This window comes from Daucus carota, chromosome 5 (genome assembly GCF_001625215.2).
Source record: "Daucus carota subsp. sativus chromosome 5, DH1 v3.0, whole genome shotgun sequence".
Lineage (NCBI taxonomy): Eukaryota > Viridiplantae > Streptophyta > Magnoliopsida > Apiales > Apiaceae > Daucus > Daucus carota.
The window spans coordinates 197113-223610 of record NC_030385.2 but is presented as its reverse complement, the minus strand read 5'-3'; the positions used below and the strand labels follow the sequence as shown (position 1 = coordinate 223610).

The 26498-nt window shown below is 32.7% G+C and overlaps 1 protein-coding gene across 7 annotated transcripts in view; it reads left to right on the top strand.

Moving 5' to 3' along the window:
• Positions 1–26498, top strand: part of LOC108223480 (uncharacterized) — a 37216-nt gene that overhangs the window by 8850 nt on the left and 1868 nt on the right. For all 7 annotated transcript variants that reach the window (XR_001807269.2, XR_001807268.2, XM_017397771.2 and 4 more), the window contains 9 exons: positions 598–703; positions 806–876; positions 4748–4805; positions 14542–14604; positions 15772–15843; positions 15926–16027; positions 16333–16407; positions 17751–17867; positions 26145–26261. Coding sequence is in view for 5 of the 7 variants with exons in the window: in XM_017397771.2 (XP_017253260.1) it covers positions 598–703; positions 806–876; positions 4748–4805; positions 14542–14604; positions 15772–15843; positions 15926–16027; positions 16333–16407; positions 17751–17867; positions 26145–26261 (781 nt within the window). In the remaining 2 variants the exon portion in view is untranslated. The remainder of the gene's footprint in view (positions 1–597; positions 704–805; positions 877–4747; positions 4806–14541; positions 14605–15771; positions 15844–15925; positions 16028–16332; positions 16408–17750; positions 17868–26144; positions 26262–26498) is intronic.

Genomic DNA, 26498 nt, shown 5'->3' with positions numbered 1-26498 from the left:
TAACTCATAAAAATTTGAAAGGAGTTTCTCAATTAGGATTCAAGCCTCATGGTATTCAGTGAAATGACTTTTAAGTCTACTAGTACTTTGATATGAAAATAATTGTAATACTATATCATCAGGTGTTGGATAAAATTTTGAAATCGCCTCTTGTCTAACAACCTAATAAGGTACTTCATTTGTGAGGACCTCGGTGATGCTTGGTTTTGTTAAGTTCCTTTCTCCTAATATACATGCATCTCTTTCCTTGGGAGAACTCCTGTTATCCAATCTTAAAGTCTGTTTCTCTTTATCTTTTTGTTAAACATTACACTGGTCAGGACTTCAATTGCAATCCCTGTTTGTTATCTTATAATATACACAGACACATGTATGTATGTATATATGTATGTCCCGGTTTGTTATCTTATAATACACACACACACACACACATGTATGTATGTATATATGTATGTATGAATGCATGTATGTATGTATATATGTATATGTATGTATGTATGCGTGTGTGTGTATATATATATATTGCTTAGTGATTTCCGTCTTCCATTGCTTTGACTTTAAATGGTTGTGTTATTAAATGTAATTTACACCACATAGGTCAACACTTGACCAGAAGAAGGCAGAACAAATTGATAAATTTGGAAAAATTGAATATGATGCTCCTGTGGAATCAGCACCTAGCAAGACTGAACTTGGTACCAAGGTAGCAATCTCTCATTCATAATCTTTTTGACTCCTACCGAAGTTTCAAAATTGTTGTGATTTGTTATTTTTATGGACCTAACTGATGCGAGATTTCACACAGATTGGATTAGGGCTTGCTGTGGTAGTCTTTGGGTTTATTTTTGCTCTCGGAGACTTTATTCCTACTCAAAGGTATATATTAACACTGAAATCAGTCGATTGCTTTACTGTTTGTATACGAGTCGGCCTAGCTTGTATTTCATGTTCCAATTTTATATTCCATACAGAGTCATGAAGGAACTCCTTGAATGACCCCGTTGAATTACCCCAAGAACACTTTACTTGACCAGCATTAACACAAATATTGAATTTTCACTGGCCTGGCAGAGAAGATTTGCAAGTTATCGATATTCTTAAATTACCCAAGAACACTTCAATTGTCCAGCAGCGTTGACACAAATTTTAAATTTTCATTGGCCTGACATATAAGATTTGCAAGAGAACTTAACGATACATAGTAATATGGTAATGGTCATAAAAGGATTTGGTTCCTCTATCTAATTTGGCAGAAGATTATATTGGAAAGTAGACTTATATACGAAGTAGTTCTCTATTATAATTTATAAGTAAGTAATAAGGTTTCAGTATAAACTCTTATATATATATATATAGGGTCTTATTCTACTACAAACCAATTCTCATCTACAAACTAAAAACCAGACCCAACAGGATACGGAATCACTAAAAACACCAGATTATTCACTAAATATTACACACACCCAATACCAGATTCATATGTATATACACATCAACTTCCAATCAACGCCACCACCACCGATTCCCAGCCACCATTATAGATTCCGACTACCACCGAACTCGTCAATTTATTACAAATAGGGGGGCATTAATTGATTCATTAAAAATTATAATTAAAAATGTATAAATTCGTGTTTGAAGAGTTGAAAGGACGAGAATGGTGGTGATGGGGCTCATGGTGATGGTCGGAGTCCTCGTGGTGATGGTGATTTTGAACCATGGAGTGGGGGTGGGGGCTGGTGGGGATCCAGGTTTTCTGGTATAATGTGAGTTTATTATTTAGTGATTAATCGATCTGTTTTAGTAGTTCCGTGTCCTATGTAAGTTTATTATTTAGTGATTGCGCCGCTTGTTTTAGTGATTGCGCGTCTGGTTTTTAGTTTGTAGGCGAGATTTGGTTTGTATTTGAGCAAATGCCTATATATATATTATATATTTGCTAAGTGTATAAACTCTTATATTACTCGGTAGTAACTAAATGTTCAATCTATTGATTGATGCGTTTCTTAACTATGTCCTACATATATCTAAAGCCAGGACTTCATGTCCTTTTCTTACCAATATTTGATTGATCCAATTTTCTAGACACACAATTCGCGTAAGTTCGTTTGAGAGAACACTTAAACAGCAGAAAAGCATGATCTATTTAATAATGGTAAGAAAATAATATTTGGCATGTAAATATAAATAAGAATAGCGGGTCCTGGTCCCAGCATATGATTGCTGAGGAGCCAGTAACCAAAACACACACTCCCAACCGTTGGATGAGTTCACGGACGGCCCATATTTAAAATAATTTTCCCACGTACGGCACTTAACGCTAGACTTACAGGCCTCTTTAAGCACTGTAAGTGTATTTTTTTTTTTACATACAATGGTTTTTAGCGCTGTAAGCCCAGTGGGTTTGTAAAAAAAATATATAAACGCGATAACACATCCAGCAGCACCCAACACTGTGTGAAAACTCGTATAGGCGAAAAGATTGAGAGCTGCACCCACTGAGAATCCGCGTTGTACTACATCACGGTTAGCTGAGCTTAATTATAGGTGGAAAAGATTGCTGGAGATAAGATAGTTATTATATTAAGTCGATTGGTTGGGGTTTGGAAGGAGAAGACAGCCAAAAACAATTCAATCCACATCAATTTTCAATCACTTTGCTAGGCAATCAGGAATGAACTTTAGTTGTATTTTTCTAATCACTGTTTATTGCTTTCAGATATGCGCTATTGTAGGACCATTTATCGATTAAAACCACGTTTTGACTGTGTGCTTGTAATTTGTTTGATGAAATGCCTTTAAGAAACTCAAGTGTATTCGAACCACTGGGCTTACAGCGCTTAAAAACCGCTGCATGTAAAAAAATATTTACACGTAAAACGCTTTTTAAGCGTTGTACGTCTAGCATTCAACGCTTTTTAAGCACTATACGTGCGATTTTTGTTTAAAATCTGTACCGTCCGTGAACTCATCCAACGGCTGGGAGTGTGTGTGGTGGTTACTGGCTCCCCAGAAATCATATGCTGGGGACCAGGACCCCAGAATAGCTGAATATTGTTTTGAAGAAAACAAATTTAACAATCCTCATATCTTGAAAGTGAGGGTACTTGTGAAGCTAGTTCAATTGTAAAAGTTTGATGAAAAGCTTGTTTCTCATCCAGTTGATGTTCCTGTTCTTCTGATATGTGTAAAAAGGGACAAGTTGATGATGCAATGGCGAGGACAATAATGATTATAAGTCTCTAAAGATGACAAAGATCTTATCGAAATATTCTTATAAAACTTCTTTTTGCCACATAATGTACTAAAATGTCTATAAGATCTATTAATTAATTGGGTCTGAATATCCAAGTTTGTTCTCTTGGTTCGAGGTTCGTAAACTATTCCTTCATAATTTGAGGTTTATTCTTTCTAAATGATGTGATGAATGATGATTATGTCCAGCCATAGATATCTAAAGTGATTCAAAAAAAAAAAAAAACTAGTCTATTATTATGATGCAAATGAATTATCTGTATATTATGTCAAGAATTTAAGTCACAGTTATATTTATGAATCTAGCTATTTATAAGGGTTTAACTATGTTTATCTGCTTTATGAAAACTTATGATGATAGAGTTCTTCCTCCTAACCCTCGACCTTGTCATGCATCACGAGTTCATTGAAAGATAAAGTTTGGTGGCAGCAAAATATTGTTTGGGATTTATTAATATTTTGCACCAAATTGCAACTAATTATTTTTTAAAAATGATATTTATTAAGCGTTTCTCTACAGTGAGCTATATAATTTTTGGTTTCTGGTTTTGTTCAATCCTCCTTTTACTATGTAAATTGCCGTTGATTTCGGAGGATGAGGGTTTCTTGGATAGTTGCGGTATCAACCCAAGTCCTGCATCAAGAATATAAGTGTCCGGCAAATTTTATTATTAGTAGGTCTTTTGTGATGGGTCCAAAAATAGTTTGTGTTGGTTTAGCCCTAGTGTGGATAGTATGATACTATTATGGAGTTAAGTTGCAGTTGTGCCCTAACAGGTCTAACCAATTAGCATAGGTTCTATCAGTTTGTGCAGCTTAGCTTATCGTGTGCCTTGCTGTCCATAAGCATCATATTATTGCTTATTTTATTTCTTGGAGACTTGAGAGTGCTAATGTGGATTTACTAGGTTACGTCTTCTTTATCATATATTGGTGGTACAGTGATTACTATGTTGACTATAATTATATAAATTTATTAGTAAAACTTTATTCTAGTAGCAACCAAGCAAAACATTTTTTATGATTTGAAAAAGAGTAAATCCCTGAAAGTTAGTTGCAAGGGACTGGCTTGACAAAATATAGTATTATTAAGCCTCTTGTAATCCAACAACAATCATAAACCTGTTCAGTTCATTTAAAAAGAGATACCATTTGTGTAAGAAATTTTCTGTATAAAACCTTACTTTATTTATTAGACTGAATTTTATAAATATAATGTAACAACCTTTAAAATTATATGAAAAGAATACATGACAGCAACCTATTTTAATCAGGAGGAAAGAAATAGAAATCTCTATTTTATAGATTGCATGAATTTTTACCCACAGTAGTCCACAACCATTAGGGGGATATATATTAGTTATGTTTGTACATATAACAAAAATGATAACGTATATATCAAATAAGCAACAATATTCTTGCATTGTTTTCAATTCAAATGTTTACACTACCAAGTTATAACCATTCTTCATCACCTTTGTTATATTGTTAGCTCAAGTGAAGATGGAGTCAATGTCGAAATGTCTGAAGAAGACAAGGCAGACCTTCAGGTGAAACTTGTTGAACTCTCATGATGAAAGTTCATAATATGGTACAATATTTGTCTTTACTTATGCTTTGTCGAAATTAGACACATTTTAGTGAAAAAACTTCTGGCTAAACTTAATGATGATATGGGATGCATGTTCAGCATGCTTAATCTTATAATATTACTTTTGTTTTTAAGAGCGTACTACCGTTTTTGTCTCCTTAAATTACATCCAAACCAATATTCTTTTCATCCTAATCTGTCATGTGATGAAATATGAATAATGAGAAATTAATTAATTAAGATCATATATATGATGGGTTATCTATTGGTCATGTTCTACCTAGGGCCATCTTAATGTTGTAACCTCAAAACTAATTTATATATTTACTAGTGTTGAAGCTAAGGCTTTTTAATACTTAAACTTTCCACACATTATTATTATTATATTCTTATTATTATTATTATATTATTATTATTATTATTATTATTATTATTATTATTATTATTATTATTATTATATTATTATTATTATTATTATTTTATTATTATTATTATTATTATTATTATTATTATTATTATTAGTATTATTATTATTATTATTATATGATTATTATTATGATTATTATTATTATTATTATTATTATTATTATTATTATTATTATTATATTATTATTATTATTATTATTATTATTATATTATTATTATTATTATTATTATTATTATTATTATTATTAGTATTAGTATTATTATTATTATTATTATTATTATTATTATTATTATTATTATTATTATTATTATTATTATTATTATTATTATTATTATTATTATTATTATTATTATTATTATGATTATTATTATTATTATTATTATATTATTATTATTATTATTATTATTATTAGTATTATTATTATTATTATTATTATATTATTATTATTATTATTATTATTATTATATTATTATTATTATTATTATTATATTATTATTATTATTATTATTATTATTATTATTATTATTATTATTATTATTATTATTATTATTATTATATTATTATTATTATTATTATTATTATTATTATTATTATTATTATTATTATTATTATTATTATTATTATTATTATTATTATTATTATTATTATTATTATTATTATTATTATTATTATTATTATTATTATTATTATTATTATTATTATTATTATTATTATTATTATTATTATTATTATTATTATTATTATTATTATTATTATTATTATTATTATTATTATTATTATTATTATTATTAAATTATTTAAATCTATTAGCAAAAAGATGATGAAAAAAATGTGGGAAAAAGATGATGAAAAAAATGTGGGAAAAAGTGTGCAAAAGGTGGAAGTGAATATTTAATCACTAAAATGAGGAATGGGTTAGCCATTAACTATTTACAAGGAATGAAAAGTGGATCCTAAAAGTTTAAGAAATGACTAGGATTCTGTTGGAGTTATTTTTTGTAGCATATTCCTCAAAATCATAGTTTAGGGCATCATATAGCTAATATCTTGGAGATACTCTTAGAGATATTAATCTTGACAAATCATATATAAGTCCTATATAAATTTTCAATATACTTGATATACACAAATTTAAAGACAAACACCGTTGAACTGTTTTAATATATAATTTTAATTATGATGTTAAGTGTTGATTTCGAAATTTTCCAGAACTCATTAGCACCTAGGAAGTGGGTTTTTAATTTTTAATCTTTTGACCAAATTTATCATGAGTTAGAATGCATTGTTTATTTAATTATAAAGACTAACATCTTAATACATGTAATATATAATTTTAATTTATTCATTAATATAGTGGAAATAGATTTTTATTTTTCACTTTTCTTAAATATTCTTTTTACAACTCAAGAATGTACTCCCTCCATCCCATTTTGAGTGAGCTGGTTTGACTTTCAGAGATTAAGAAAAAAAACTGTAGAAAAGAGTATATTTAGTTAAAAAGTGGGTAAAGCGGTGGGACGTATCATAATTTAATAATAGATTTGAGATAGTGGAGGAAAGTAGTGGGTGTAATAGTGTGTATTTAACAAAAAAAAGAGTATAAAATAGGGAAAAGTAGTGTTCAAAAATAGTAACTGTAATAGGTTCAATTTTTTTTGGGATGTCCCAAAAAATATAAGGGTCATATAAAATGGGACAGAGAGAGTATTAATTAGTAAAATTATAATGTTAGTTAAATTGTAATATAATTATACACAAATATTAAAAAAATTAAATTCTCTAAACAGGAATAAATATTTTGTATTCTTAATATATATTATAATTAAAGAGACCCTAATGAAAAATTTAAAATTATATTTTTACTATTTAATACATAATAATATATTTTTAAATAAATATTATTTTTCTTAATTGTTTTTTACGATTCATAAACAGTGAAGCTTTAAATGTGTTAGGTAAAAAATTAATTAGATTTTTTTTATTTATAAAAAATCACATATTTTAGAAAGTAAACATCATTTGCTATAATAGTACACCATATTCTATTATTCATAAAGTTACAAAAATCCATAATAAAGTTATAAAGTTCTAGCTCACTGTTGGGACCTTATAACTAATGTATCTATTGTTTTGCAAAGCATAATAGTTTCTTCATTAAATATATAATGATATGTTTCATTATGATGTTTTTTGTGTAAATATTTGTAAAAAGCAAATTAGTATGTAAAAAGTTAATTAGATGAGAAAATTAAATTATAGGTGCCTGAACTATTGACATTTTATTGTCTAGGTCACTGAACTAAAGATTCTGTTTTTTGGTCACTTAACTTTTCAGTTTTTTGATTCAAGTCTTTCCGTCAAAAAGATTCTTATAATCAGAAAACTAGAGTTTTTTGTGTTTATACGGATCAAAACAATTTTGAAGGTGTTAGTGATACCCAAACTTAAAGTTCAAGTAGTCAAATTGAAGCTTGAATCACTAGCGACACTCATATGACACCAATTTTCACAAACTAGGTTTAATTCAAAAAATCTTAGATTGGACTATAAATTTAGGGTTCTTGATCAAATTTAGGGACCTAAATTTAGGAATTTTTGAATTGGACCTAGTTTGGGAAAATTGGTGTCATATGATGTCGCAAGTGATTCAAGCTTCAACATGACTACTTGAATTTTAAGTATGGATATGACTAACACATTCACTTTAGTATACATATTTTCGATAATTGCAATGCACATCACAACACAGAAAAAGGCGCTGCGGTATACACTCTTTTCGTTAAAATTGAACATTACTGTTAAAAGTGAAGGGCAATTGTGACTTATAAAAGGTCTCAATTAAAATGTAAAGCCCTCCTTAATATCGACTAATTCTCAGCTTAATATCTAAACCCACCACCCCCTGTTGCACACTCCCCCCTCCTATTTTGCGACCCCTGCTCTCTCCCCCTCCCTCTCCTGCTCCTATTTTGCGACCCCTGCTCACACAATCGCAGCCTCCCACCACATCTCCGACCATCAACTACAAGTAACCACCATACACCTTTCTCCCTCTAGTGCCACCCCTGCCGGCGGTAAAGCCACTGCCTCCCCGAACAAACAGCGCTGCCAGCAAGCAACAAACACAACTACACACACACACACATGTGTGTGTGTATATATATATCTCACATACAAACAAAATTAGTCGAAGAAATCAACAAGAATCTCACTCCCTTGCCTCTGATTTGATTTCCCTGAACTTCCCGAACTCTAACCCCCAAACCTGCTGCTGCATACTAATTTGTGTGTGATTTTCTAATTTCTAATTTTAGAAAGAAATTAACAAATAATCAGGGAAGGTACATAGTAAGAAAGAGGAAGAAAGCAGTGATGTATGGGGGAGATGACTTTTGAAACTAAATTTTCCACAATTACTCTCAACTAAAGTGACGGTAATGTTGATATTTAACGGAACTTGGTTTAAGAGGTCTGTACTGTAGCGCGTTTCTTTAGTAAGGGGATGTGTCCTGCAATTATCGAGAGTATGTATACTAAACTGCATTTGGCCCCAAGTCTAGGGATTCAATTTGCTATGAACTCTTATTATAATGGGATGGTAGGAGTAGTTGATATAGTGTCAGGATCTGGTACTTTCCTGACCTAATTTGGGACTTTGTTTGGTGTTTTCTATATGTATAAATGCAGAAATAGAGTAATAGCAGAGATTTCAGAGGAGAATAGACAGAAGTAGAGATGAGAAACAAAGTTTAGATGAGAAAAGAAGAGAAATCTAGAGAGAGAAAGTAGTTATGGAGAGAGAAGCAGAGAGAGAAGTTTTGGTGGCAAAAGCCAATTTTCATATCATAACAGAAAATGAAAGCTTACATCAGTTTAAATAGACTTCCTAGCAACAACACAGCAATAGACAAAAATACCCTTAGTCATTCCCAGGCTCTACTACTACTTCTATTATTATTAATACTGCTACTATTATTACTAATACTGCAGTCTCCTGACAATCCCTCCCCCTTCAGTCAATCCATGCCCTCATGGTTGCAAAATGCAGGAAAGTTGCATTTTAGCAGGTCTTCATCTTCCCAGGTTGCTTTATCCACACTGCAACCTCTCCACTGTACCAACCTTTGATACACCATCTTGTGATCTCTTAAAATGTTCTTGGTACCCAGCTGCCTAAGAGGTACCAAATCAAAGGTCCCCTTTTCATTTACTTGTGGCAACCGCTTCTGAACCTTAGCATGACCAATAGCTCTCTTCAATTGAGAAACATGGAAGACAGGGTGAACTCTAGATCCATCTGGAAGAGCCAGTTTATAGGCTACAGAGCCAATTCTCTCAATCACTTCATATGCCCCATAGAATTTAGCAGCTAATTTCAAATTCTTCCTGATTGCCACAGTAACTTGTCTGTAGGGTTGGAGTTTCAAATACACCATATCACCCTTTCAAAACTCTCTAGCAGTCCTCTTTGCATCAGCATAAGCTTTCATCTTAGCCTGAGCACTCTCCAACAATTTCCTCAGCCTTTCCCATTGCTGCTGCTTAGTCTCTAGCATTTCTTCCAAGCCACTGATGTTAGTGTGCCCCCTTTCCTGCCAAGCTAAGTGTCTGGGCTTCATCCCATATACAACTTGGAAAGGAGTTGAATTCAAAGTGTTATGATATGTTGTATTATACCACCATTCTGCTGCAGGAAGCCAGGTGGACCAATTCTTGGGCACTTGTCATATTTCTCAAATATTGCTCTAAGCATTGGTTTACTCTTTCTGTGCTTCCATCTGTTTGGGGATGATAGGCTGTACTGAAATGCAGCCTGGTTCCTGACAGTTTGAACAGATTTTGCCAAAATTCACTAAGGAATAAGCTGTCTCCGTCACTTACAATAGTTTCAGGCAAGCCATGAAGCTTATAGATCTGCTCAAAAAATACCAAGGCCAAGCTTTTGGCAGAAATAGGATGAGTTAAGGCAATGAAGTGACTATACCTACTAAATCTGTCCACTACCACCCAAATTACCTCATACCCTTTTGATTTAGGTAAACCAGTGATGAAGTCCATAGCAATATCTCTCCAGGGTTCCTGTGGAACTCTCAATGGTTGCAACAGGCCAGGGGGCTTGACAGTCTCCCCTTTATTCTGCTGACAGGTGGCACATTCTCTCACCCAGCTACCAATGTTCTGCCTGATTGATGGCCAATAAAAATACTCCATCACCCTATTAATAGTAGCCCTCACACCAGAGTGCCCCCCTTGACTGTGGCAGTGTAGTTTCTCAAAAATTTGTCTTCTTAGGTCTCCTTTGCTCCCCAGTACCCACTTTCCTCTAAACATCAGCAATCCTTGTCTGAAATAGTACTCCTGAGACCTCCTTTATCAACAGTAATGGCAGCCACAATGTCCTGAATCTCAGTACCCCTCATAACTGTCTTCAATCTGGTTCATCCACCTGGGTACCACCTTAGAGAGCTGGTGGCAATAACCCCCTATCTCAAAATGATCTCTTGGAGAGATCATTACCTCTTTTCCTTGCTAGTTGAATTGCATAGTGCTATCCTGATAGTTACACCTTATATTCCCCAACTGATACAGCCAGTCAATTCCCAAGATAAGATGCCAATCCTTCAATTCAGCCACAAAAGCTTGAATTTCGCCACTTCAGTTTAATCTTAGGGCAAACAGCTGTGCTGGTGAATTCTGCCCCATTTGGCAGAGTCATAACTATAGGTTCATGTGGATGCACTTGTAATCCTAACTCTTTACAGACATCCAAGGAAATCAGATTCAGAGAACTTCCTCCATCTACTAAAATCTGATAACTCTTGTCACACCAATTGCAAGAGAATATCATTGGTCCTCTGTCCTGCACTTCTTGAATGCCCAAAGCAGCTAGCACTACCTTTTGTTCTTGCCAGTCACACTTATCTTCATTAGGATCCTCATCAATGACAGGTGTCCCTTCATAAACCTCTACATCTTTAAGTTCTGCAATCATTAAAAAATTCTGTGGTTTTTTACATTCATGTCCCTTCACAAACTTCATATCACAGTAGAAACATAAGCCCTTCTTTCTCCTTTCTTCTCTTTGACTGTATGTCAAAGGTCTGGGTCTGGCACTCACAACCTCTGTCCCTTTAACTAGAACAGTTAATGTGGACTTGTTTGTGCTAACATTAGTTAGTTCTGGGATCTGCTTTGCTGCTACTGGAGAATAGTTGCTCTTATAGGTGTTCACCTTCTTAGAGTGATTAGCCTGGTTATGCTCAAAAGACCTAGCTAATCTTAAGGCCTGCTCTAGAGTTGAGGGTTCCAGCAATCTTATTATCCCTCTTACCTCAGTCTGAAGTCCTCCAATGAAATTCTCTAAGAAATACTCTGGAGTTAGACTAGGTATTTTCCTTAGCAGCTGTCCTCTGCTTTTCTCAAATTCATCAAAGTATTCCTCCATAGTAGTAATCTGTTGTAATTTTTTGAATTATTCAAACACCAACTCTGTCTCTAGCTCCCCAAATCTGGCAAGAAAGGCTTGTGTAAACTGTTGCCAGGTGACCTTTTCCTTTCCCACCATGAAGGACTTGTACTAATACCTTGGGGTTCCACTCATGTGCATTGCTGCAATAGCTGACCTCCTGTAATCGTTGACTTCAAAGATAGAAAAGTATTCTTCACAATCCCTTAACCATTCCACAACATTTCCTCCTTCTTTTAGTGAGGGAAATGTCAATTTCAAGTGCTTTAAACTTTGGAAGTCAGCTGTTCCCTCCTGATTGACTCCAGCTCCTCCATTACTAACTTCATTATTCTTGTTTGTAGTCCTTGTCCTCATCTGCTCCTGTCTTAGCTTAGCAGCATGATCAGGATCTCTAAACACTCCCCTTGAATGCAAGGGAAAATCAGCCTCCTCATCCTGTTCTTCTTCAATTACCACCACATTCTCATCCTCATCTCCTTGAGTACTCATAACTCCAGTCAATTTCTGTATCAACAATCCCATCTGCTCTTGCAATTTTTCAAACTTCTGGTCATTTCCTTCCAGAAAGCCATGGAAATCCTGAGGATTCATTCTTGTTGTGCCTTGATCTCCAGTCTCAACTTGTCTGATAGTACTTCTAGTGCTAACAGTCATGGTTTCAACCCTAACTATAATCAGGCTGTAATTCTCTGAGACAATTATTACTTAAACACCTGACTACTAGTGACTACACAGCAATTACAACACCAGAATCAACAGTCAAACCTCTCACAACAACTTCTTTTGTATTTTTTTGTTGTAATAAGCTATAACAACTGTCTATTACTGTAATCTATCCACAATCAACTGAACTTCACTCCAATTTCAAAGAAACAACTTCACAATAACAGATCTGATGAGAACAGTTAAGAAAACAGAGTACCTGACCTGTCGGATCTCAACTTCCAAACTACACCTGCGATTTCTGTGATTCCACAACCGCACAGCTCGCCTTTAACATCACAGTGATATGGAAGCAGTAGTTGATCAAAATTTATCGCTCTGATACCAATTTGTCAGGATCTGGTACTTTCCTGACCTAATTTGGGACTTTGTTTGGTGTTTTCTATATATATAAATGCAGAAATAGAGTAATAGCAGAGATTTGAGAGGAGGATAGATAGAAGTAGAGATGAGAAACAGAGTTTAGATGAGAAAAGAAGAGAAATCTAGAGAGAGAAGCAGAGAGAGAAGTTTTGGAGGCAAAAGCCAATTTTCATATCATAACAGAAAATGAAAGCTTACATCAGTTTATATAGACTTCCTAGCAACTACACAGCAATAGACAAAAATACCCTTAGTCATTCTCAGGCTCTACTACTAATTCTATTATTATTAATACTGCTACTATTATTACTAATACTGCAGTCTCCTGACATATAGGAAAAAATATTTTTTACGGTAGAAGTATACCATAATTTATATTTCACAAAAACACATTATGTATTGTAGCAAAATCAAACACATTATGTATTTCCACATAACGGATAACTGCGTGCAACTAATGAAACAATCATTAGTTTTAACCTAGGAAGCACCGACTCGGATACGTCGACACGGGACACGGGGATTCTCCAATTCTCAAAGAGTCTTGGATACGGGACACGGCAAAAAAAAAACATAATATTTATATACGTTAAATATTGGATTATATTCATAATAATAGAGTTTCTTTCATGATGAGACACATATCTATTCTGCATTTTCATTCGAATGATCATCTTGTATATATATATATTCTGTATATATATATATAAGAAAGTAGGAGATGTAGTGATATGTATATAAACGTATGTCTGATTGTGTATATATGCGGATAGAAGATGAAAAGAGCTGACTGCTGAGCAATATTATAAAAGAGATGGGTTAGGTAAAATAAGATATGGGCTGGGCTGACTTAAAAAAAACATATGAGTTAGGGTCTTTTTTAAAGGGCCGTGTCGGCCACGTGTCGACCGCGTGTCGGCCGCGTGTCATGTGCTGACACGCCACACGGCGAGTCGGACACGTACTCAGCCGAGTCGGTGCCGAGTCGCCGTGTCGGCCGTGTCGGACACGGACACGGCGGCCTTTTTGAAGTATCGGTGCTTCCTAGGTTTTAACTTTTAAGTTCCAAAATAAAGTTCTAAGTTGATCCTAACCTGAATCGAGTACAAATTTCTTAAAAATACAATCAATACAAACTTGTTGAATCTTGTGTATGCATGTTTTAAACTTTCAAGCATTTATATGTTTTTAGTAAATAAATTATATTTAATTTCCAACTGTTCTTCTAGGGCACATCGTTTAAAAATTGGGTATATTTATTTTGCGTCCACACTAGTTATTAGATATGTTTAATCTTATGTTTTAACACCTTCTTAACCTCTTTCTGCCAAGCGGCATGGCACAAGTTATAGACCTAAAACATGGGTACGAAATCAATAAGTTATTTGCTGTACCCAAACAGGTAAAGATGCATTAACATAAGATAATTTTTATTATCATTATTAATATTATTATAAAGGGTCCTTCTCAGTGAGTAACCCTTATTTTGAGTAACATGGTAACTAATATCTGGACCCTTGAATACTGTATAACTCAGGTGGATAGGATTTGCACGTAGGTGATGGTTACTGGCATCACAAAAATCTGCCATGAGGGGCAAAACCCAAATGATCTGTGACATTAGGCATAGTTTATTAGTCTGGTACATTTGGGTCTCTGTGTATGCAAATATATACAACACCCTTACATCATCTTTATTTCTTTTTATTGCAGGCCCAGATGCAAAATTTTGAAGAAACATTAAAGATTTCTCCAAAAGATTCAACTGCCTTAGAAGTAAGATAAGACAGGCTGTTCAAGCCAGTAATGCTATTTACTTGTCTCATCTCTGTTGCATGCCTCTACAAATAACTTATCTAAGTTCATCTACAAGTCGTTCTCCCTGTATATCTTCAAAGTTTCTTCCCTCCATCTGAAAGTCAATCTCTGTTTCATCTTTGTCTTCTTAGTCCTATCCTCCTAGTGTTCAATTATACATCGAGGTTGTGCAGTTTACAATTGGTGAAATACCCTTTAGTTGCAATTTTGTAGGATGCAGTGTATCTTCACTTCTGGGTACGTGAAAATATAAGCCAATGGAATAATTTTTCCACTTGTATATGTAGTAATCCCTTAGTAAATTGGTCTCTGTTTTATTTAAATCTTCCATGTTAAAATTAAATTAGTATGCAACACAGTGCTGCTGTGCATATCCAAAGATGTCCTAATAAGTTCATTTCGGATGAATATAATATTTTTAAGATGCATTGAATGATATGATGATAACCAGATATGTTCCGTGCTCTTGTAATGAAAACCTACTTTTTGCATGTCTTAAAACTTGGGAGTTGGATAGATGTTAGCTATCTCTTTAATGGATTCAGTTTAATCAACTACATATATGAGTTGGTGTTTTTAGCATCCACAACAGACTAAAAGCTGTTACTGGCATCTGCTTTTTCCAATTCCTTCCAATTGAAACCTACAATTCATTTTTACATAGATTCTTGTATAGCTACCGTCAAGCATTCAAGCCTCATTTCAACCATCAGAAGTGAAGTTGAGAATATTTGCAATTCTTTTTATTTTTAACCTTTTCAGTGGTTCATCTTCACAATCTTCCTGCTGCTAGCTGCAATTGGAGTCAAATGTTTATTCAGTACAGCTTTTGTTGGTTCATTCATCTCACAACTGATTTAGATTTGTATATTTACCACCTAAATACTTGGACATTACAAAATCCCTGTATCACCAGAATGACCGAATTATGGAGTTAATTATGAAGTAGTTAAGCATCTGTTGAACAATTCTAGCATCAAAGAATTTTCATGCAACAATTATGGTATCCAACTTTATTAGATGAGCACATATTGATATACAAAGTAAGCCAAAGGCAAAGTATTCCAACATTATACATATCTTCGATGCTATGAACTTACTCGAGCTCTTCTGATATATGTGCAGGGAGAGGCAGCAATATTAGCAAAATTAGGAGAGTATCCTAGGGCAGCTTCTCTGCTCGAAGATATCATCAAAGTGGGTTCTTAATTGGCCTAATGTGTGAGATATCATAAATTCAACAGTTACACAATAAACTTTTTTTTTTGATTCCCAACAGAATAATTCAAGTAGTCCTGATGCTTTTTGTTTGCTTGGAGAAGTAAAATATAATCTGAAGGATTACGAAGGAAGTGCTGCTGCATACAAGAGCTCAGCAGCGGTAAGCATGGTCAATTTACGTGCAAATTTATAGTATCGCCGAGTCTTTCTGTTAAGACTATAAATAATCTTAAATTTGGGATAGAGAAAAAATATTTTTTAAAAAAAATTGAAACTGAAACAATTGAAAGATGTATTTTGATGCTGCACCAGAATTACAATAGATGGTGCTTCACCATCGAGAAGCTCTCTCTGCTACATGAAACACTTTTAAGAACTCAATGAATAATCTAGTTCAGTTTATTAAAGTTGTCGAAAATTTTGTTGAAGAATAATTTTCACTGTCCCAGTCTCTTTTCCTGACAGATGGCTAAATCTCTTAATTTTAAAGTGTTGAGAGGCCTCACAAATGCATTAATTGCGGCTAAAAGACCGGATGAGGTTAGTTTTCTCCTATTTAGCAAAAAAAAATAAAAAAATGTGTAAATGCAATATCACTTGTCACTTGTTAATAACAAAAATTTGTCTCGCACATCTTTATCTGCAGCTACGTTGCAACCGTTCTTTAGTTTGTAAGAGTGTTATTGACAGAACTGGAAGTAATGTAAACTAAGCATCTGCTGTCTGCATATATCTGACACTAGAAGTATATAACTGTGCTTGTGAATGATATACCACTTGCCGAATGTGGGGGCCGTTCTTGATTATGACTTCTTATTTGCTATGGGGTTGTTTTCAATGTTTCTCGCTCCATCCCCACAGGGCCTATTCCATCCTTTCAGGGCAGCCTTCTTGGAATACCACTACTGCCGGCCACTTCAAGTTATTCCTTAGGATCTTTGGTCAAGACCAATTCTTATCTCCCTCTACTGCCCTCTTCCACATAAATATATACATCATGTAGATGCACAAACTGCATACTTGGTGTGCATTATCGTTTATCTAGTTAAACAATTATCAGACCCTTTGTGACATCCTAATTCGAATTTGGATTTGGATTTGTTAGAAGTTTCTCTATCAAAGTTGTTAATTATTTGATTAGTTCACTATTTGAAAATATGCCACCACGACCAGTAAAGTTGGTGCATTGACTTTTATGGTTCCATGTTAACAAAAAAAAGATTCTGAATGAGTCTATATATATTAGAGGGAATAAACTAGTTTCTGCCTTCTGGACAATCTGTTAATATATTTATTAACCTCATTGAACTGGTCATCCAAATAAATTTATGACATGAGTAATAATCATTGCTTATTTGAATTTAACATGCAATTGGATTGTGAGAAGTTGATATATATTTTTGGTTAAAGTCAAAAGTAGCAGAAGACAACACTGTAAATTTATTTGATAACTTGTATGAATCATGAATATGAAGATACTGTATGGATTACTTTGAATTAGTAAAAAAAAAAAAAAATTATCCCCTGCATAACTCAATTCTGAGTAATCCACCAACATACTTTGACAGTGTACGTTATCGTCTCCGCATGAAAATACACCTACCTATAATATGTCGTCTTTGCGCTCAGAACATCCACATTCATCTGCAGTTATTCAGTCATCAATGTATAGATATCTGGTCATAAATATATCCAGTTATGTGCATATGTGCGCTGTGCGGTCATCTGTTAAAAGTACTTACCTAGTCCTTATTGTTGTACAGTTGTACTTCACATCATCTTAACCTACAGTTTTAAAAGGATGATAAATATATAAATTACAAGCAAAATTTATGCGCTCACCTTTAGTTTCTTTTCATAAAACGCTTCTATGGCTCATGCAGGCTGTTCAGATTCTTTTGGTCTTGCGTGAACGTCTTCATTCAGAGGAATCACAAGGTGTTGCTAACAAGGTTGATGATAGTGCAGTAGGAGAATTAGTGGAGGTGGATCCTATTCAAGTAAGTTTTGGTTGATCAAATATTACCAAATTAATTTGTTAGTTAACTGCATAGAACCAACTTTTATATGATTGATTACATGCATATACACTAGAGAATAGTGCATTGTGCATACCTGTACAATGCACTATTCTTACATGCACTAATCTTTTCAAAGACGAGTTACGATACAAAGAGCTCTTGTTTGAATTCGTTTGATTGTTTTATGATTGAAATTTGCTTAATATGACAACTAAAGAGTTAAAATTTAGTTTGATATTTGTATGGTAATTTTTCTATTATCGTGAATTTCTGAGTTACTAAATATGTAAAAATAAGAATTAATTTGATAGATTCTCCCTTCAAATGGTTATATTAATTTGTATTATATAAAATCATCAAAATAAAATAAATTGTTCTAGATTATCTTCTACTGATCACACAAACTAACAATTTTTAATGAAATCAAAAATTAATTGAAACTCAGGATTTAAATTTAAACTAAACCAATTCTAAATCCATAAACTAAAAACGACGAAAAGTTAAATTTATTTTTGATATAAAATAAATGAAATATTTTTTATTATAGATGTGTATTTAAAACCTAAATTGGATTTAGATGCATAGATAAACTTAAATTTGAAAAGATTGATTTTTATGCTTAAAATTTATTAATTAGACTAACATACTTTGACAAAATAAAAATACAGACTAACACAACCATATATTTAACTGAAGCCTTTTTTATATTTGTGGGCCCTGTCCGAGAGCTCCGGCTGCACCTAGCTGGGACCGTCCTGTGTCTTGTGATTTATAACATTGTTGTTGGTTACATTGTAGAATATAATCTTCATATTGTTGGATGTTTAAAAATAGTGTAAATCAAAAAAATAAAATTGAAAATTAGATTTTATTTTATCTGATTATAAAGAATGGGACTTCGAAATTTCATTTTAAATATGGACTCCATATAACTTTTCACACTCTCTCTCCACATATATATATATATCTATACACACACACACACACACAGATATATATATATATATATATATATATATATATATATGTGTGTGTGTGTGTGTGTGTGTGTGTATATATATATATAGGCAAGTAAGTGATCAAATACAAACCAACTCTTAGATACAAACTGAAAACCAGTTTCTCAACCACTATTTATAATTACGCGACTCACTAATTTATACTGTATTAATAACTGATTTATACAGTTATAAACAACGATTTTTATTATTCAAAATCGAGAAAATCTACTCACTTAAACTATTAGTAATCGATTATAGATGATCAATTTCATTCGTAGGAAGGTTCTTGACGGTAAGAAGTCATAAGAGAAGGTGTATGATGTTGGTAAGTAGTCGCTAGTTTTGGTACGTTATGATGGAACATGTATGTCACTATTGGTGATGATAGGCGATGGTGGTAAGTCATAGAAACGACAGAAAATCAACTCACCTAAACTATTAGTAATCGATTATTGATGATCAATTTCATTCGTAGGAAGGATCTTGACGGTAAGAAGCCATAAGGGAAGGTATATGATGGTGGTAAGTAGTCGCTAGTTTTGGTATGTTATGATGAAAGTGTATGTCACTATTGGTGATGATAAGCGATGGTGGTAAGTCATAGAAACGGCTGATAATGGTAGTAAGAGGTTCATTATTATAGTTCGGGTGAAGATAATGGTCATATATGCATGCTTATTGAGTCGACGACTAGTCGCCGACTAGTCGGTGGTTTGAATTAGTTGAGCAGCGACTTGTTAAAAAAGTTGTCCACGGGTAAAACCCGACCTGATCCATTCGGATTTTACTCGACCCATTTAGGGTTTTTAAAACAATACTTACGCTGGATGTTTGCTTGTTTCGACTATCTCCAAACTTATTTGGAGCGAGCGGCGGAGGCACATACAATCTCTCTTATCCTCTCTCACTCCTCTCCTCTCTTTCTCCCTTTTTTCTCTCCTTTTCTTTTTATTTCGCGACTCAGTATGTATATACATAGTCTTGTGTGTATATACTGGGGTCTTGGGTTTCGTAGCGTGCACGTGGACAGTACTCAGCAGGGCACCACTGCACTACTCTTAACATATATTTCGTTTTGATTGTTTTCTTTTTTATTTTTAAAAATTAATTCTAAATTTTAGTTTTATTTAAAAACTTCTATTTAAAACGTTTCAATATTTACTTTTTATCCAGTTTTATTTTATTTATTTACTTTAATTTTAAAAATTACATTCTACTTTTATTTTACTTAAAAACTTTTAATAATTATTTATTTTATTCAGTTTTATTTAATTAAAAACGTTTTAGTAAATAATTTTTAATATTAATTTATTTTAAATTATATTTATAATTATTTTTTGCATCTTTTATTTTTAAAAATTCCATTCTAATTTTGTTTCACTGAAAATATTTTGATATTGATTTTATCTATTCCGCCTTTTAAATTAAAAATATTTTAATAATTATTTTTTATTCATATTTAATTAAAAAAATATCAACTTTTTTTTTATTTTGATCGTTTGTAAATGTACAGAGGATCAATCCTGTATGAAATATTTTTTACATAACAAGCATGGACAGTAGCTTTTGCTCTGTTTTTAAATTCTATTTTGCATACTATGTTTTTCAATTTATCTGCCTGCTGCCCTGCTCTGTTTCCAAGTTCCAACCTGATGTTTGTTTCCTATTTGAAATATTGAATGATGTGTTTTTATCTATATTATATAATCTTTACTATATATATATATATATATATATATATATATATATATAGGGATATGATCAAATAAAAACTTTTTTAAGTTACAAACTTACAAACTTTTTTTTATTCTCCCATCCTGTTAATCCTTAGTTATATAAAGAATCGATGTTGAAAATTCTTGAAAAAACATCACAATTTTTCAAAAAAACGCATAAATAAATCGGACTTTCAACACATTTATAACTGGGGTTCAACATCGGGTGTTGAACACTAATTATCATTGTGTTGAATATATCTATAAAGATGCTTAAACTATACCTCTAGGGTTTGGGTAGGGTCTACAAACATAAATATTAGTTATATAATACGTTTAACTTAGTTTTTACGTTGAAAAAATAGTTTATGTAATTCTCCAACACAAGTTTAGTCGATGTTCAACAAAATATATTAAAAAAACGTTGAACTCAAATTATATATGTGTTGAACATATAAAGTTTGTAAGTTTGTACCAGAACCCACCCCTATATATATATATATATATATTTCTATGTATATCACGACTTGTCGACTTATTTCGACTAGTCGGTCGACTTGTCGACTAGTCGATTCCAAGGCATCTGGGCGCCGAGGCTCGACTTGTCGACTTAAGAAGCATGCATATACGTTGCATATATATGTATGTATATATTTATATTTGAGAGATGTTATATACAAAATAGTGATTTGTGATGTACAAAATAGTAATTTCAGCCGTTAAAAATTGGGTTTTTAGTTTGTAGACTTATATATATATATATATATATATATATATATATATATATAATCCTACTCTGATACAAACCTCCTTAAAGTAAAAACTAGAAACTAAAGAATTTTTTTTAAAAAATCACATCGAAATATAGTACAAATGGTATGCAAATTGATTGTTTAAAGATGAATAAAAATACACTGGAGTTAGATTTCAAAAAAAACCTCTTACCAATTGATCGGAAAAATCAATAAGAAATGGTGGGGATCATGTGTATATAATTGTGTGGTGACTTCTAGGGGTCATTAGATTAGATTCATCAAAGGGCTTGGATTAGTTTGTAGTTTTTATTTTCATTTTGATTTATATTTAAGCAATTACCTATATATATGTATGTATGTATGTATATGTGTATATATGTATATGTATATAAATGTGTGTGTGTGTGTGTCTAGATTCCTACTCCAATACAAACTAAATCAGCCTACAAACTAGAAATTTAATTTTTAATCACCACTTTTAACTCCAGCAATCACTATTTTGTACATCACATATCACTATTTTGTATATAATATCTCTCAAACATAAATACACACACACACACACTCACACATGCAACGTATATGACCATCATCTTCACCCGAACCGTAATATGGACTTTTTACCACCATTACCAGCCGTTTTCATGACTCGCCCACATCGCCTACTATCACCAATAGTCACGAACACTTGCTATCATAACTTATCAAAACTAGCGACTACTTACCACCATCATACACCTTCTCTCAGGGTTTGTTATCATCAAGGACCTTCCTCAGATTGAAATTGATCATCTATAATCAATCATCAATAGTATAGTTAAGTAGATTTTCTCAATTTTGAATAATAAAATTCAATGATTATTTACGGTATAGAACAGTGATTAGTGCAATACAAATTAGTGATACCTGCAGTTATAAATAGTGGTAGGGAAACTGGTTTTTTTTAAGAGTCGGTTTGTATTTGATCACTTGCCCCCCCCCACACCCACACACACACACACACATATATAGGGCATTGCTCAAAGAAGAACACCCTTAATAGAAGAACACTTTAGAATCGCATATAGAATCTCATTTAAAACTTGAATTAAATTCTGATTTTAAACTAATTAACCTTTTATTATGAATAATAATAGCATCTAACATGTTTAACAATAAATACGGATTAAAAATAACATGACTCTGTGTAATATTAATCGTGCAAAAATATATATACATGATTTTATTCTGGATTCCGTTCTGGATTCGATTCTGGATTCTAAAATATTTCATATTAATAATTTGGATGAGTTTGGATGTTAAAGTTCATATATTATGTTTAATTGATGTTTAATTATGAAATTATAATCTTAACAAATCATTTTTTTATGAAAAATAGTGTAATGATAGTGTTCTTTGTTATTCTTTTTTCAGGGTCCTACTCTACTAGAAACTACTAGAATAGAAACTAAATAAAAACCAATGCGATTAAGTAGAATGATGCGGGTTTTGGGACCAGGGATGGACCCCGAGATGAGCCTAGACGGGGTCCAAGTGGGGCCTAGTAGGGCCGGGTCGTGGCCTAGTGGGACCATGATGGGGCCAAAGTTTGGCCTTTTAAGACTGTCTGGAGCCTGTCCAGGGCTTGTGAGGAGCCTTGGCGAGGCCCTAGCGGGCCCGGGGTGGATTGAGTGGGGGTGAGGGTGGGCCCTAGGTGGGTGATGACATATAGAGGGTGGATGAGGTCATTTAGGTTTGTTTCTCTTGGTTTCCATTTTAGTTTTTATTTAAGTGGTTTCTATTTGAGCAATTGCCTATATATATGTTTAGTGACATATATATATATATATATATATAGTGATATATATATAGAGAGTCTTACTCCAATAAAAGCCTCCTTATCCTGGAAACTAGAAACTATTACTAAATTTTTAAGAGAATATCACTAAATTTTCTAACAACCTCACTTTCTCCTTCTTCTCCAACCCACCAACCCAGCATCTGCCTTCACCCCACTTCCGGCAGCTTCACCCCGCCAAATCTCTGCTGCTCTCTCCACTTCCGTGCTGCCTGACCCTCCATAACCACCACCTTCATGTCGGCCTCCATTATTTATATCACCACCAAATCCAACCCCCCTCCACCGCCCCTTCCATTCCACCCCCACCTCCACCTGCACCTTCGTCCTCACCTCCAGTACCGTCTACCCAGCTTAATGCCGATTTCAATTCCAGATCTTTGCCAAAAACTGCCGGATAGAGCTAAAGGCTCCTTCCATGTCCACCACCTCCATCTCCACCTTCACCTCCACCACTGCAAACACCACCTGAATAGGCAACCAGAACAGATCTGGAGATTCTGTGCAGTGGAACAAATCTGGAGATACTGGGTAGTTTCTGCAAGTTTTCACTAATTCCTGCAACACAGATCACTAAATTTTAAAGAATATATCACTAAATTGTATTGCGAATATCACTAACTTGTATTGGTTTCTAGTTTTTATTTTAAGAGTGGTTTCTATTTGATCATGAGCCTATATATATATATATATATATATATATATATGTATGTATGTATGTATAGTGATCAAATACAAACCCACCCCTGAATAAAAACTAGAAACCAATTTAATTTAGTGACATTCTCAATACAATTTAGTGATATTCTCTCTAGAATTTAGTGATTTTTGTTGCAAAAATTTGTGAAATATTCCAGGAATCGATGAAAATTTGTGGATCTGTTCTTGTACTTGATTTTGGTGGTTTTACATTTAATAATATATTATGGATATATAATAATTTTGTCTTTTTTATATGTATGTTCCATGTGTTATGTTTAGAAAAATCCGTTTTTAGTTAGGAATGTGAAAAAGATAATGTGTTTTAGTTAGAAAGGGTAATTGTCATTGTCCAATATTATTTTTAGAAAATAGAATTTTTTTAGTTAGAAAATATAAAAAAGATAATAGTTTTAGTTAAAAAGGATGTTTGATTATATAAATAGGCCCAAACTCGGCCCAAGTACCTACCGACCAAACTTTTAATGTTTCGGCTTTAATAGTATAGTGTGTGTGTGTGTGTGTGTGTGTGTATATATATATATATTCTATAACAAAACTTGTAATAAAATTAATGATTTTTAATAGTGTACTACAAAACTCCATATAAGGACCTTCATGAAATTTTGGCCTATTTATGTATATGTATGTATTCTATATATTTTATCTCGGTTTGCATTCCAGCCACTTGCAAGAATAAGTAAGAAATATCAACAATCTAGGCTTTCTTTCTCTTCTTATGGATAATGACTTCGAGGATGTATAGTGTTGGTGATGTGTCTTTATGGATTCAATTTAGCCTATTCTTTGTATTAGTAATTATCATCTATGAGTTTCTATATTTAGTGGCTTTATTAATGATAATGTATATTGTGAAACAATCACATGAATTGAGGTCAGTAAAATGATATATGAAGAGAAAACATCAAAAATAAGCATTGTGAATAAGATGGCCAATTTTGGTCTTTGTGCCCATTTTGTAAACGATACTCAATTTTCAATGCCTATTTCAAAAATAAAATATTATGTTACTTGTTTGCCAAATGTGGATTTCAGATGGGTTGCCATTTGGCAAATGTGTATCCCACATTAAAATTATAATTAAGAAATTTGTGATACCCATTGGGCGAATGTTGTCCAAAAACTTAAGCATGGTTACTTTTGTCAATTCTGTTCAAGAAAAGCTTAGAGTTGGCCTTCGCTTCATAAAAATACATATAATAAATACCTTTTAAAACAATAAAGGTATACAAAAATTTTCAAGATATTTAGGCACCTAACAAGTGTTGGTAGCATGGAGGAATTATGGTTTGAGATGAATTTTACTGAATAATGCAAAGATTAAGTTGGAGACTTCTGCATAGGTGTGGCACAAGGATAAACCTGCTACCTCTTTAAATTCATGTATGTGTCAACACTTGCAGTATCCATGATGTATTAATGTCTACCTTGCCTAGCATTCTTAGACGCTCCAGTATGGTCTGATCAGCCTTCAACCAACAGTAGGGCATCATACATTAGCATATCAATTGCTTCTTGGATGAAAATGTAACAAACACCTCCACAAACCCATGGTTTTGTTTAATAACTTAATTATATGATGTAAGTATGATATTGAAAAGATTAAGGTTCTATCATTTCTCTGTCTAGAGAATGCTCTTGACACTCATCAGTCATCCCAAGTCCCTTGTCCTTAACCTGCCTATCTCCATCAAGAGTTTTTTCTTGGGACATGCCAAGATATTGAAAATTTCGAACTTGAAATGATGGGATAATCCAGTACATGGTTTATTGAGAATATGGATATAAATTATTTTTCTATTTGAATTTGCCACACATGCTTATATGATATATTAATACTCCAAACTTTGCACGGGTCTGTCTATACTTGTAGCTTCTAATTTACATCTAAATGTGATAGTTCTAACTTCTATATGTTATTTTTGACTCAAGTAATTAAATGATACGATCAACTTGTTAATCGGAAATTGGGATTTAATTATAATGTATTATCATAATATGATTATAGTACACTAGTGCACAAGACATTCATTTGAACAAATGAGAGTGGTAACCAGGTGTCCAGAACATAATTTATTGTGTTTGTATAAAATTGTTTTTGATTGAAATGGGTGTCCAGAACATAACTTATCGTGTTTGTGTAAAAATGTTTTTTATTAAAATGGGAAGATTGGCTATTGTTTTCTTTTCCTCCATGGAATTCTCTCTTAATTTCTTTATGTTTTCAGGTTGAATTGCTTCTTGGAAAAGCATATGCAGATTGGGGTCATGTTAGTGATGCTGTTTCTGTATATGATCATCTCATTTCCAGCCATCCTGATGATTTTCAGGGTTACTTGGCAAAGGTTTATTCTTATATATATTAGTATATACTCCCTCAGAGTTCAAGGAAATTATATAAAATATTGTTGGAGAATAAGAAAAGGGTAAAGTGGTGAGACCCATCTATATTTTATTGATAGATTTGGAAAATAGATAAAAGTAGTGGGCGAGATTAATTTTATATTATAAAAGTTTACTACTTTTAGAAAGTTATGAAATGTTAAATAGGGAAGGACATCGAAAGATGGATAGTGTAAAAA